Below are 13,144 nucleotides of genomic sequence, written 5' to 3'. Positions count from 1 at the left end.
ATGGTCAGAAATCTATTTAAAGTTGAAATGCCATCAACACATTTTCAAAATGAAGACAGCAGATGGGACAATCACAGATCTCGATTCAGCTTTGGAGGTTTCCCACAAATGAAAGCATCAAAAGCCAGGAAACTGTTGCACAGAAAACACTGTTGCTCACCCATGTTCCTATCACAGCTCTGACCCCAGCTAAGAGTTTCTGGCTCAGACACATTGTTAAGCTGCACCTAATGCAGTTGCCCACCATGTGTGAACACATTCATTCTTGCCGCAAGTCCTTGTTTCAGGAGCGCTGCCCTTGCCTCCCCAACAGGACTATAAAATCGGTCAGGACAAGCCGGCGCCCAGCCGGAGGAATAATGGAGAGCTGTTATTCATCAAGGACTCACTGCATGTCAGGCAAGGCGCTAAGGAAACACTTGACATGTGCCCTCTAAACGAGATACGATTACTTCCTTTTACCTCTAAAGAAACAAAAGCTCAGAGTTTAAGTCCTATGCTCAAGGCTCCATAACGATAAGCCAAGATTTGAACCGATGCCTTTCTGTCTCCGAAGCACAAACTCTTTGCCACCCCGGGCAGCATGTGCTCAGTTAACACGTGCTGGATAAGTGACAGCAGCAGAGACAGACAGAGGAAGTGGGAGGATTCCTTTCAGAGGAAAAATCATTTCCATGGCCCTCTCTGCCTCAGGATGCAGGGAAGAGATATCCCTATTGTTAGAACAGTAAAAATCACCCAGTAACCACCTCCCAAAATAGAACAATCAACAATATGACTGACATGAAAATCCAAATGCCTCTTGTACGAGGTGAAAAATAGCAGTGGCCCCTACGTGCTCGGGTGACACCCCCCACTGCTTCTAAATGGTCATTTCAGTTTCTCCCACCTGCCCTCCAACCCCACAAGCCTGGGATTCCAGGATCTGAGTCACGGCAATCACCATCTCAAATGTACCTCACGCTCCTCTTTTTCGAATATTTGGACACTTCACTCACCCTCACACATCCCGCCCTTAAAACAATGACAACAAGCACTTCCTAGTCACTGTCCTGCCTTCACAAGGTCCAAGCCCTCCTAGATGAAGTTTAGCTTCAAGCACCGCCGCCAACCCCCTCGCACATCCTCCTTCCTGTTCCCTGTATGTCCTCTCTCCATGTCTCAACGTGAGCTGTCCTCTGCCTGAAACACCCTCCCGAGCTCCCAAGCCTCTTGTCAATCTGGAAACTCCTACTCCTGCTCAAAGATTGTTCCCAAATGTCACCTCCTCTGTAGAAGCTTCTCCACCCCTCCCAGGAGCAAGGATGCCATCCCACATCTCATTGATGTGCCGGAACTCACTGGCCATGTGCTGGTCTCCCCGGAAAAGACCAGAAAGATCTTCAAAGGCAAGGCTAGTGTCTTATTTCTCTTCAAAGCCCATATTGCAACCTGACTTATACATTGTATTTCTTCTAAGGTATTTGTTAACTGCTGTTCTCCTTCCACTAGAATGGAAATTCCATTAAGGCAGGCACTCTGGTTCACTGCTCTAGTTCCAGCGCCTAAAACAGTACCTGACACCTGGGAGGCACTCAATATTTGTTGAATGAATGGACAGATGGACAGATGGCTAGATGGATAGGGGAATGGGTGGATGGTTGGGTGAATGAATGGATGGATGAATGAATAATGGATAGAAAAATGGCTAAATGGATAGATGAATGGATTGGTGGGTCAGTGGGTACATGGATGGATAGATAGATGGTTGGATCAAGCAGGATCATGTTTCACCAGCCCAAGGTCATAGAGTCATGGAGACAGCAGGATTTGAAATCAAGCCTAATTTTTGAGCGTGCACTCTCAATTCAATTTATACTGCCAATCTAGAAACCCAAAGTCTGATCACTGGGCAGTGGCAAGATAAAAGAAGAAAGAGTCTAGAATTCTCCCCCAACCCCAGCCAGGAATGTGGTTATTGTTGAGCTAAGTTAATCTCCATCTACTTAGCAAATGCCAAGACTCAACAGGAGGGCATCTGAACCCTCCTAGTCCAGGTCTGAGTTCCCCTTCTGACTCAGTAGGGCAACGTTCTGTGTGTGGGCTTAGGGAAAAGAAGACATCTAGGAGACAGAGACAAGCAAGACAAAGAACAATGAAAAGGTATCAGCCAACAATAATAGTAGTAATATTAAAAGACCGACACTCCTGAACAAAAGCTCCCGTCTCTTCCCAACCCAGCTGGATCCTGCAATCACGGTGTCTTTCAATTCTCTGCTCCACCAAGCTTTCTTCCAACACCAACCATTTCCAGGAAAGACAACGAACTCTCCCTCTCTATTCACAGGAAGGAATAGCCAGTACAAAATGAGGACCAGAGGGAGAATAGGAAGAGGAGATGGTTTACAAGTAGAAACTAACATGTCCTTATGTTCTCATAATTTCCTGTAGTTCTTTCATAATAAGAAGCAAAGAACATTTACTAAGTGCCAGAATTTGTGTTAGAGAGGCGTTAAAGACAAGTTAGCACAAAACCGAGACTTTCTCCTTGATGAAATCAGAAAGACGGAAGAGAAATGACAGAGGGTTGTTCTCTGTATGTGATTCAATAGGGCTTACTGTGAAACTACTTACAAATTATCTCCCAAATGAGAGAAAACACTGCCTAAGCCAAAGAAAGGAACAGTAGTAGAACATCAGCCCTGGACCGAGGGTGAGGAAGGTATCTGGGAGGAAATGTAAATAATCCTGTGCCCCTAAAAACTGACTTTCGGCTCAGAGGCCTCTCACTGACAGGCTTTGCTCTGTCTTTTTATTTATTCTCAACCCATCAGCTCAGACAGGCTCCTCCATCCTCTGAAATGGTCTGATTTTTCTGCTACAAAAAAGCCACCTCAAATCAAAATGCAGCCCCCACACAAAAAAGAAAGCCGGCTCATTCTCTGAGTTATTAGCTAAAAGATGCAATTCTCTGTCGAACTGAGAGCAAAGCCATCTTAAAGTAACTATCTAATTCTACCAAATCTTCATCTTACTCTGGACCGTGGCAGAAGATTCATCCTCTCTACAGAATATCACAGAGATAAGACTTCTATGTATCTTTATCCAGGATGTGAGCAGCTTCACGATGAGTTTTCAGCTCTGGCTCCCTGGCAACTCAGACTTTCTTGAATTACTTCAGAGGATGGGAAGTTATTTTGCCTTTTGTTTTCAGTTTTTAATTCTCAAGACCAAAGAATTGCCTAACTCCACCCCAACCATTGCATAAGCTAACATCCCCCTATAAATTCTCATAGCACCCTGCACATTTCCTGCAAAGCACTTCACAGAAGTAAACTTAAATATTGGGGCAACAATTTGTAGAGTACCTTTTCTCCTCATTACACTGGAAGCTCCATGACATTAGGATCTTCTCAATCCCATTCACCCATTGTAGTCCCGCCATTGAAAATAATTTCTGACACACAGAACTCAATGAGCAAATACTTTTTGGAAGGATGGATGGATATATGGAATGATGGATGGATGGCTAAAGGCGTGTAGCAAGTATATAAATTTCCTACTAGATTTTCAGGTACCCATCACACCTCCAAATGCCATATGTAAACACAGCAGATTTTGGATACTCTATAAAAAGGCCAATAATCTATCTATATAACATTATACAATTCCAACAGAGAGATAGAATGAGTCAAGTCAAAGAATCTATGATATTAGGGTGCCTGGGTGGCTCAGTTGGTTAAGCATCTGCCTTCAGCTCAGGTCATGATCCCAGGGTTCTGGGATTGAGTCCCGCATCGGACTCCCTGCTCAGCAGGGAGTCTGCTTCTCCCTCTGCACCGCCCCACCCCGCTCGTGCCCTCTCTCTTTCACAAAAATAAATAAATAAAATCTTTAAAAAAAAAAGAATCTATGATATTAGATCAAATGCCAAAAATGATAAGAGACCAAGTTTTTGAATGCATCAGCCAGAGATGATGAACTTCTCAACTGATCCCTCTACCCACCCAAAAATTCATTGGACTGCAAAATCAAAAGACCAGAGCATGGATTTTCAATTGTACCTGGTAATTTAGCTCCTTATAGCTGAAAAGCATCAAAAGGAGATGAATATTCTCAAAACTGTGACCTACTGATGTATTTACCTATAAGTGTATTTACACACATGTGTGTGAGCATGCACAGAGGCAGAAACAGAAAGCTAGGCAGAAAAAGAACGAAATATCGGGCTCCCTGCTCAGCAGGGAGTCTGCTTCTCCCTCTGACCCTCTTCCCTCTCATGCTCTCTATCTCTCATTCTCTCTCTCTCTCAAATAAATAAATAAATAAATCTTTAAAAAAAAAAGAAAAAAGAAAAAGAACGAAATAATAGTTAGGGGCTCCAATAACAAGAATACGTATAAATTACTTTCAAACCTTTGGTTCATCCTCTACCCAATTACTTTCTCTGTTATCTTTTCCTTTCTTGACCCAAATACACCATAAACATGCTGTATATGGTTCTGGACAATACACTGGCCATATCGCTAGTATTCAGAAATACCACATTTTTAAAAATTGGTTTCTAAGAATGTATCCTATCAACTACATTTCCAAAAGTCGTATTTTCCATATTTACTTACAAAGGCCTTCTGTTGCCCAGTGACAAAGCTTCCAGCTTGCCCTGAGTGCTCTACAGCTCAAGATGAATTTACTGTTGCCTCTCCAACACATCAGCCCTCCTTTTTAAGACCCGGCATTAACTCACCTAAAGATTTTTATTTCATTGGGGACTTTGGGCCTGAAATCCCACTTCAGGTGGAAAAAATAAAAAAGTCAAACCATCAAATACAAAGTCAAAAAGCCTCTGCCTTTTTATCCACATAGAACCCTCAGGACACATTCAGAAAAAGCTAAGAGGTGAGTGGAGTTTGACTCACAGGCCTCTGGGATCTGCTTCTGGGAAGGGAGGGAAATGGAATCATAGAAGCAAGCTCCAGGAGCTTGCAGCCTGACTTAGTGATTGTACCAAAAAAAAAAAAAAAGCCCTCTTTATGATTTTACTGAGAAAGTTCAACCTGAAATATAGGATATCATATTGTAAGTTGCCAGGGGAAACTGTGCCAAAAATAAAATTAACCTTTGATTCAGCTTTGATTGTTGTTTTTATTTTATTCTCTTCTATTTTATTTTATTTTTAGAGAGGCGGGGGGGGAGAGCAGAGGGAGAAGGAGAGAATCTTAAGCAGGCTCCATGCCCCGCACAGAGCCCAATGCGGGGCTTGATCTTCCAACCCTGAGATCATGACCTGAGTTGAGATCAAGAGTTGGACGCTTAACCAACTGAGCCACCCAGGTGCCCCTGATTGTTGTGTTTAAAAAGAGCATATTTTAATCTATATGTGTTGACTACAGACTAAAATAAACTTGTATTCCATAGAGTTGATGTTGATGAAAACAGAAATGGTTGAATTCATGCAACATTTTGGGGATGAATTTTTTGTTGTTGTTTTTTAAGATTTTATTTATTTATTTGAGAGAGTGAGTGAGAGAGAGAGCATGAGCAGAGGTGGGAGGAGCAGAGGGAGAGGGAGAAGCAAACTCTCCGCTAAGCAGGGAGTCCAACACGGGGCTTGATCCTGGGACTCCAGGATCACAACCCGAGAGGAAGGGCAGATGCCCAACCGACTGAGCCACCCAGGTGCCCCAATATTTTGGGGTTATTAAAGGATAACTTCTATTAAAAGGTTAAAAAACGTGTTTTGTGATCTATACAGGAAAGGTAAGAACTGGTTTACTCATTATAATCATCCCTGCTAGGTCTTCATAGTCAGAAAACTAGTGTGCTGGGGTTTTTCTAGAGAGTCCCTGAGAAGTTGAGATCTTTCTCACGAGGAAAGGGTGAGAAAAGACCATCTGAATAAGCCTGGCTGGCTGGGCCCAGATGCTGAGCAGAGCACACATTGGTGTTATCCAAAGTCTATGAAGAAACAAACCTGAGAGGAAAACCTACCTAAATACACGAAAGCAGCCTAGTCATTCAATGACTTCCAGAATGAACTCTGTCCCACTTTGACACAGTTTCCTACCGCGAATCAAGTAATAATGATCATCTCACTTAGAGTCACGGATACTTACTGTGGATATTTCTCTTGCACTTTGGTACTCACCATAACACTATGAGGTAGGCAGGTATTATTAGTACCCATTTTACAGATCAGGGAACTGAGGCCACTACAGGTAGATGACTTACCTGAGCTTACAGAGCAAGTAGGGGGCAGAACAGAGATTCAAACACAGTTCTATCTGACCCTGACCCCATGCTATGAATTCTGAATCTCTAGATTTTATTGTCTCCCTGTTCCTACTAAAGTGACTTCCTTTAAAAGAAAAAGTTCTTCTCTCTGCCAAACCGCAAAAGCTTCTTGGGGTAAGAGTCTAATTCCACCCAAAGGCTTGTCTTCATTACAATTAACACACAAACGAAGGTTCTAGGGTCCTCTAAAGAATGCCATAGAGAAAAGACTGCCTTGCTTCTCTGAGGGGTCCCACTTCTCCAAAATTTAGTCAATTTCATAATAGGGACGCTCAGCCCTGGTGCCTATCATCAGAGACATTCTTTTTTTTTTCAGATTTTATTTATTTGAGAGAGAGAGAGAGCACAAGCAGGGGTGGAGGGAGACAAAGGGAGAAGCAGACTCCCCACTGAGCATGCAGCTGAATGCGGGACTCTATCCCAGGACCCTGAGATCATGACCTGAACGGAAGGCAGACACACAACCAACTGAGCCACCCAGGTGCCCCACTCTTAAACTACTCACAGAGAGTGGTTTTATAGAAAATAGAGTGGTAACAAAAGGGGAGAAATCATGTGGCAATCAATCTAGAACATTGTCCTCTAGCAGTACAAAAGCAAGGAAATCTATTCTTAAGCACACAGAAATCCCTGATTTCCCATGGTTGATGGACTTTCCATCTTTCATCCCTCAACCCATCCCAGCATCTCCAATTTCCATGAGAGCACAATGGAGCATGGAGGCTCAATGGGTTCTCTGCCTTAGGATCATCCTACGTACCTCCTCCTCAAGGATAGCGCAGACTATATCCCCACTCCCTTTCTACTTTTTTTTTTTTTATGATTTATTTGAGAGTGAGTGCACAAGACCACAGAGGGGCGGAGCAGAGGGAGAGGGGAGAGAGTCTTAAGCAGACTCCATGCTGAGCACAAGCCGAACACAGGGCACAATCCCATGACTGTGAGATCACGACCTGAGCTGAAACCAAGAGTCTGACGATCTACAGACTTTGCCACCCAGGCGCCCCTCCCCTTCTACTTTTGAAATGGAACACCCCCCTACCCTAACTTGTAGCCAGGAACATGGTTACCTGAAATTAACATTAATGTCCATGCACCCCTGTGTAGCAAGGTGTGGGTGTGTGATTAAGTTCTAGCTCATAGTGTATAGGCAGAAATATCTTTCAGCAACTTCCATAAGTGACAGTGAGCATGTGGCCTTTGCCTTTCTTTTACCCTTTCCTCCTTCCCTCTGGCTGAAATAAAGATATGATGACTGGATAGTCTAGCATCCTTCTTGGACCATGAGATAAATGTCACTGAAAGGAAATAGGACCCTGGGCTCTGGACCACTGACTTAGGTGAGAGAATAAAACCTTACATATTCTCTATAAAATGTGGATCCCATTTCAATCAGGTGCACTTTTTTTTTAAGATTTATTTATTTATTTTAGGGAGCAAGGAAGAGAGAGAGAGTATGTATGCACGTGGCAGGTGAGGGATAGAGGGAGAAGAGAGAGAATCTTAAGCAGGCTCCATACCCAGCACGGAGCCTGACATTGGGGCTCGATCTCATGACCCTGAGATCATGACCTGAGCTTAAACCAAGAGGCAAACGTTTAACCAACTGAGCCACCCAGGCACCCCTAATCAGCAACTTCTTATTTTTATTTTTTTCTTAAGATTTTATTTATTTATTTGACAGAGAGACAGCAAGAGAGGGAACACAAGCAGGGAGAGTGGGAGAGGGAGAAGCAGGCTTCCCGCCGAGCAGGGAGCCCGACGCAGGGCTCGATCCCAGGACCCTGGGACCATGACCTGAGCCGAAAGCTTAATGACTGAGCCAGCCAGGCGCCCCTACTCAGCAACTTTTTAAAGTAGGCACTGTTCATTGGACCCATTTTATAGACAAGGAATCTGAGCTAAACAAGATGGCTGGGAAGTCTCGAAGCCAGGATTCAAACCCACAGTGACCTACCTGATGGCTTGTACAGATGCCTGCTACCCTACACTGCCTCTCAGGGAGAGGAGAAAAAGGTGTTAAAAAAATAATAAGTACCGGGTGCCTGGGTGGCTCAGTTGGTTAAGCGACTGCCTTCGGCTCAGGTCATGATCCTGGAGTCCCGGGATCGAGTCCCACATCGGGCTCCCTGCTCAGCGGGGAGTCTGCTTCTCCCTCTGACCTTCCTGCCTCTCATGCTCTCTCTCTACCATTCTCTCTCTCTCTCAATAAATAAATAAAAATCTTAAAAAAAAATAATAAGTACCTTCTACCTCGAAAGTTGCCATACTTGATTAGAAACTTTAATTCTGCTGTACTCTCACTCTACCAGAAAATGCCTACCACTTTCCAGGCTTTGAAAAACAGGATCTCCTGCCATCACCTACACATTCCAGAGTGACTTCCCCAGGCAACGGTAACTGCTGAGCAGGGGGGGGGATAGCAGCAGCAAAAGTGTTCAAAACTCGGGGCACCTGGGTGGCTCAGTCGTTAAGCATCTCCCTTCGGCTCAGGTCATAGTCCCAGGGTCCTGGGATCGAGTCCCGCATCAGGCTCCCTGCTCAGCGGGAAGCCTGCTTCTCCCTCTCCCACTCCCCCTGTTTGTGTTCCCTCTCTCCCTGTCTTTCTCTCTGTCAAATAAATAAATAAAATCTTAAAAAAAAAAAAGTTCAAAACTCACCCCTGACCCCAGGAAGCGACAGAGACAGAAACTGATTCATGAAAGTGAAAGGTAACCTCAAAGATCATCTACACATTCCAGCACGAAGACACGATTGGTCTTGTGCTTCGGGGCCAAAGTTCTAGGAAACAATCTGTTTGCAACAGGGTCTAAGCTGTTGCCACTTTAAAAGGATTTGGGCAGACCTGAAACTAATGTAACACTGTAACAATCCTCCAGTTAAAATAATAATAAAATAAAAAATAAGAATATATAAAGCTGAAAAAAAATAATAAAGGGATTTGGGAAGCATGAGACTGGGGCTCCACATATTGGTAAGAGAGGCTGGGCAGGTCCACAAGGTTCACTAGATGGGCCAGCTCCTCCCTGGACCTCAGGTGAGGGAGGCTGAGGGAAGGAGCCCACGAGTCTCAGAAGATGGCAGTGCCACACAGCCACCCACACTCACCACGGATCACTTGACTTCTCCCTGGAGGGTGGGAATGCTACAACAAAACAGACCCAGCTAAGTCACATCTCTGACTCTTGACCGCTTAATGTTTTCTTCTGATCAGACCCAGCTCCCCAAAAGCAGTGAATGTGCCCCTACAACACACCCCAGAAATGAGACATTTCCCACCAAACTCAACCACACCTGGCCAAAAATTGGGGAGAAAAAAAAAAAACTTTCCAGGACAGAAGTTGCAAATTCGAATGCCTATAGGAGCCAGACATGGGTGAAGCAGGCCCAGTTGGCAAGGACTGGGATGAAATGGTGAATGCGTGTCCCGGCTCTGAAAATAGCTCCAAAGGATTGTTCCAACAAGAAAGTAGGACCAAATCTCCAGGACCAAAAGCTGGAAATTCTGGTATCTGCATAAAATCTCCCAGTTCGAAACGTTGACATCAAATTCAAAAAATGTTTGACAGTCTAAGGGCTAAACAAGTTCACAGGTAATTTGACCCTGGAGAGCGAATTTGCAACCAGAGACAGCCAAGGCCGCCTTACACGATTAAAAGTCACCACTAGGTTGGGCCTCCCTGGCTGGGGTCAAGGATCTCAAACCAGGTGCAAGGACCCAGGAGGCCAGTCACTTGGAGTCCTTCCTGTATGCAGCCAGAAGCTAGAAAAGGCAATTTGAACCAGTGTCTGAGAGGCACCCCATCTGGAACGACCTCTTGCAGAGAGGGAGGAGGCCCAGGGGACAAGCACAGTCCCCTTTCTAGGGGATGCACCTTATGCAGACGCAGCAGCCACCTGTGGAGACTTCTCTGAAGCAAGGGAAGAGGCAGAACCTTACTCTGTGAGATGAGAAAGGGCAAGTGAGAAGGAATTAGGGAGAGGAAGTGTCCTCCCAAAAATGGTCCCTAGGGACACTTCCTCCAGAAGCAGGATTGGCCAAGCAGGATAGGTTCAGGAGACAGGATTTGACTCCCGCTGCTGGGAAGGAAGAAAGGGTGCATGCCCTTCCTTGGCAGGTAGGGCCTCTGGCTCCCCTCACCTTTCCTGGATGGAGCATCACTGCCCCCATATACACACACCCCTTAAAAGGGCCCTTTTGTGGTGGTGCACTCCCAGCTTGGCAGGTCACTCTGACAAATGTGATTCCTTCACTCTCTGCCTAACTCAGTCACTTCTAGAAAGTCCTTTTCACCATCTCTTCCCACAAAGGGCATTCCCAGAGCCCCACAGCCTACCTTGGCACTGGAATCCTTGCTTCCCGAAACCCCTGCAAAGTCAGAAAGAAGCATGTCAGGCAGCCCTAGGGGCCCAGCCACCAGATAGTTCCCCCACGTCACCCCCCCCCTTTCCCCGGCCCCTCTACCCCAGGTGCAACCTCCTAACCACAGGCGGGTGCCCGAGAGTCTTCCGCCTTTGGGGGAAGGGGCAGCTGGGAGGTCGGCTGTAACCCCCACCTCCCCTCAGAAGGCAGAAGAAAGGAGGTTGCGACCACCAGGTGGCGGGATGGGGAGGAGCGTTTCCGTCGCGGGGGGGGGGGGGGGGCAGGCGGGAGATCTGCCTACAGAGATGCCCGAGTACCTTTGGGGAAAGAGAAGAGATAAAGACGCATCCAGAGGGAGGATGAGAGATACCTGCGGCGGTGGTGTTCCCTGGGTCACTGGGAAGAGAGAAAAGGCTCCCCAAGCCTAGGGGGACGGGGTGAGAGCTGGGGGAGTAAAGTCTCTGCAGTGATGCGAGGGGAAAACTGAGGAGTGCAAAGGGGAATCCTGGCCCGCAGGGAAGCGCAGTAAGAGATAACCCAGGGCTCCACCGCGGGAGACACGGAAGGGGAGGAAAGGATGCCCCACGGCCGCGGGGAGATAGAGAGGACACCCAGAGCGCTGCCCCCGGAAAGCATGGGAGGGGATGCGGGCGCCGCGAGCCCGGAAGGAGGCGGGTAGACGGGGAACCCCAGGCGAGCGGGCACCCGACGCGCTGCCCTCCCGGGGAGGGACACAGCCACCCCATGCTCCCGGCAGGTGGAGAACCGGCGCCCGCGCCGCGGCCCCGGGGCGCTCCCGAGGCTGCTGGGAGGAAGAGCGGGCAGGAGGCGCCCCGCGGCCGGCCGTCTGGGGCCGGGGCGGGGGAAGCCGCAGGACTGTGCACCCGGGCGTCCGGAGCGGGGAGCAGGGGGACGCGGGGCCGGGCGGTGCTCGTCCCCCCCCTCGGGGGCGCAGAGAGGGGGCCCGCGCGGCGCTGCCCTCGGGGCCCCGGGAAGGTGCCCTGCGCCGGCGCGCTCTCACCAGATGAAGTCGGTGCAGTGGCTGCAGAAGGTGGGCTGCTTGAAGAAGCGGGCGGTGAATTTGTGGTTCTTCACCTCGTGCACGTTCTTCTGCCGAAGGGCGCCTTTGCGGGCGAAGCGCACGGTGCTCTCCTCGCCCTCGCTCGGCGGCGGCCCCGCAGCCGGGTCAGCCATCTTGCGCGCGGGGAGCGGGAGCCGAAAGGTGCCGGCCCCGGGGCCGCGGGACCGCGGGCTGCGGGCCCGGGAAGCGCGCGAGGAGGCGGCCGCTGCTGCCGCCCGGGGCCGCGGGCGCTTCCCCTGCGCCGGCTCTGGCCGCCGCGGCGCGCGGAGCTGGGGCTGTCACTCGCCCAGCTGCCGCCGCTCGTCCAGCTGCGCTTGGCACCGCTGGCCCCAGCTGCGGGGGAGGGAGGCGGAGCCCCGGGCAGGCTCCGCCTCCTTCATTTGCATCGCGCCCAGGCCCCGCCCAGCGCCGCCAGCTGCTTTACATATTGGCACCCGAGGCTGCCGGCCTCCCAGCGAAGTGTTCAGAGCTGCAGCGCTGCGGCGCGGGGACCGCAGCGTGCGATCGTCAGACCTGAGCCTCGCCCCCTACCCGCTCCTGGGCCCGGGGTTGCATTAAGGGGGTGAGGACCCTGGATGCGCCCCGGGGGTAACCCGGAGCGGAAGGACCGACAGGAACTGGGGGTGGGGGGTGGCAAGGGTGGGCGCGACGGATTCCACCCGGCCTCTGCAGAGACTGGTACCCAGCCACCCCGCATCCATCCCATTGGTCATTCTGCACGCGTCTCCTGGAGGGATGGGCTCCCGCTGTCACTCATTCGGAAAGGCCTGTGGCTTCACACACTTATACACACATACGCACACACGTACCGCAGAGGTAGGGGAGGAGCAACCTTATTTTATATATCGATATATAAATATCTCTCTCCACCACAAAGACAATTCTTGGCTTTGCTTGCCCAACCATTTAGAAGAGAACTTCCCACCTTCTGTCTATCCCCTCCCCAATAAACTCACTTTCCTCAACTGTAAAATGGGGCTGATGGGGGGCCCATCTTCACAAATGCTGGTCATATTTGTGCACCATCTGAAAAAAAAAAAAGTCTATCAGGTTTCTGAGTTTGAATAGCAAAAGATATCCATAGTAGTAAAATCTTAAAATCTCTCCAGATGCTGCCACCTGCCCAAAACATCTGCATCTGAAGCCTTCTTTTATTTGTTAAAGACAGAGATTAACAAATATTGGAGAGATGCTAAAGACACACTAACATCCAACTGGGACACTCAGTTGGATGGAATCTGAAATACGGAAAGGTAACCAAAAGAATGATAATCGTCTAGATGAGTAGATACTACAGTGTGATTTAGTGCCCGGTCTATGCACTGTCTCAACATCCCCCCGACCATGCCCCACCCTCTGGGAACACAGCACTGCATTAGACTATGAACTCCTTCACTAGACCGAGGTTCTGAGAGCAGGCACCGCTC

The 13,144-nt window shown here is 48.5% G+C and overlaps 1 protein-coding gene across 3 annotated transcripts in view; it reads right to left on the bottom strand.

Annotated features, from left to right (window-relative positions):
* PRKCB (protein kinase C beta) overlaps window positions 1–12,011 on the bottom strand; it is a 318,066-nt gene extending 306,055 nt beyond the window's left edge. For 2 of the 3 annotated variants that reach the window (XR_003205040.2, XM_025855448.2), the window contains exons 1-2: window positions 11,658–12,009; window positions 10,611–10,642 (exon numbers count right to left, since the gene is read on the bottom strand). Coding sequence is in view for 2 of the 3 variants with exons in the window: in XM_025855448.2 (XP_025711233.1) it covers window positions 10,611–10,642; window positions 11,658–11,830 (205 nt within the window). In the remaining variant the exon portion in view is untranslated. Of the gene's footprint in view, window positions 1–10,610; window positions 10,643–11,657 lie in introns of all 3 variants that reach the window. The other variant, XM_025855449.2, reaches the window with a different exon arrangement.
* Between the last annotated feature and the right edge of the window lie 1,133 nt (window positions 12,012–13,144).

This window comes from Callorhinus ursinus, unplaced genomic scaffold, assembly GCF_003265705.2.
Source record: "Callorhinus ursinus isolate GAN/ISIS: 27379988/994484 unplaced genomic scaffold, GSC_fseal_2.0 scaffold85, whole genome shotgun sequence".
In the NCBI taxonomy this organism is placed as follows: Eukaryota; Metazoa; Chordata; class Mammalia; order Carnivora; family Otariidae; genus Callorhinus; species Callorhinus ursinus.
This window is presented reverse-complemented; position numbering and strand designations above follow the sequence as displayed.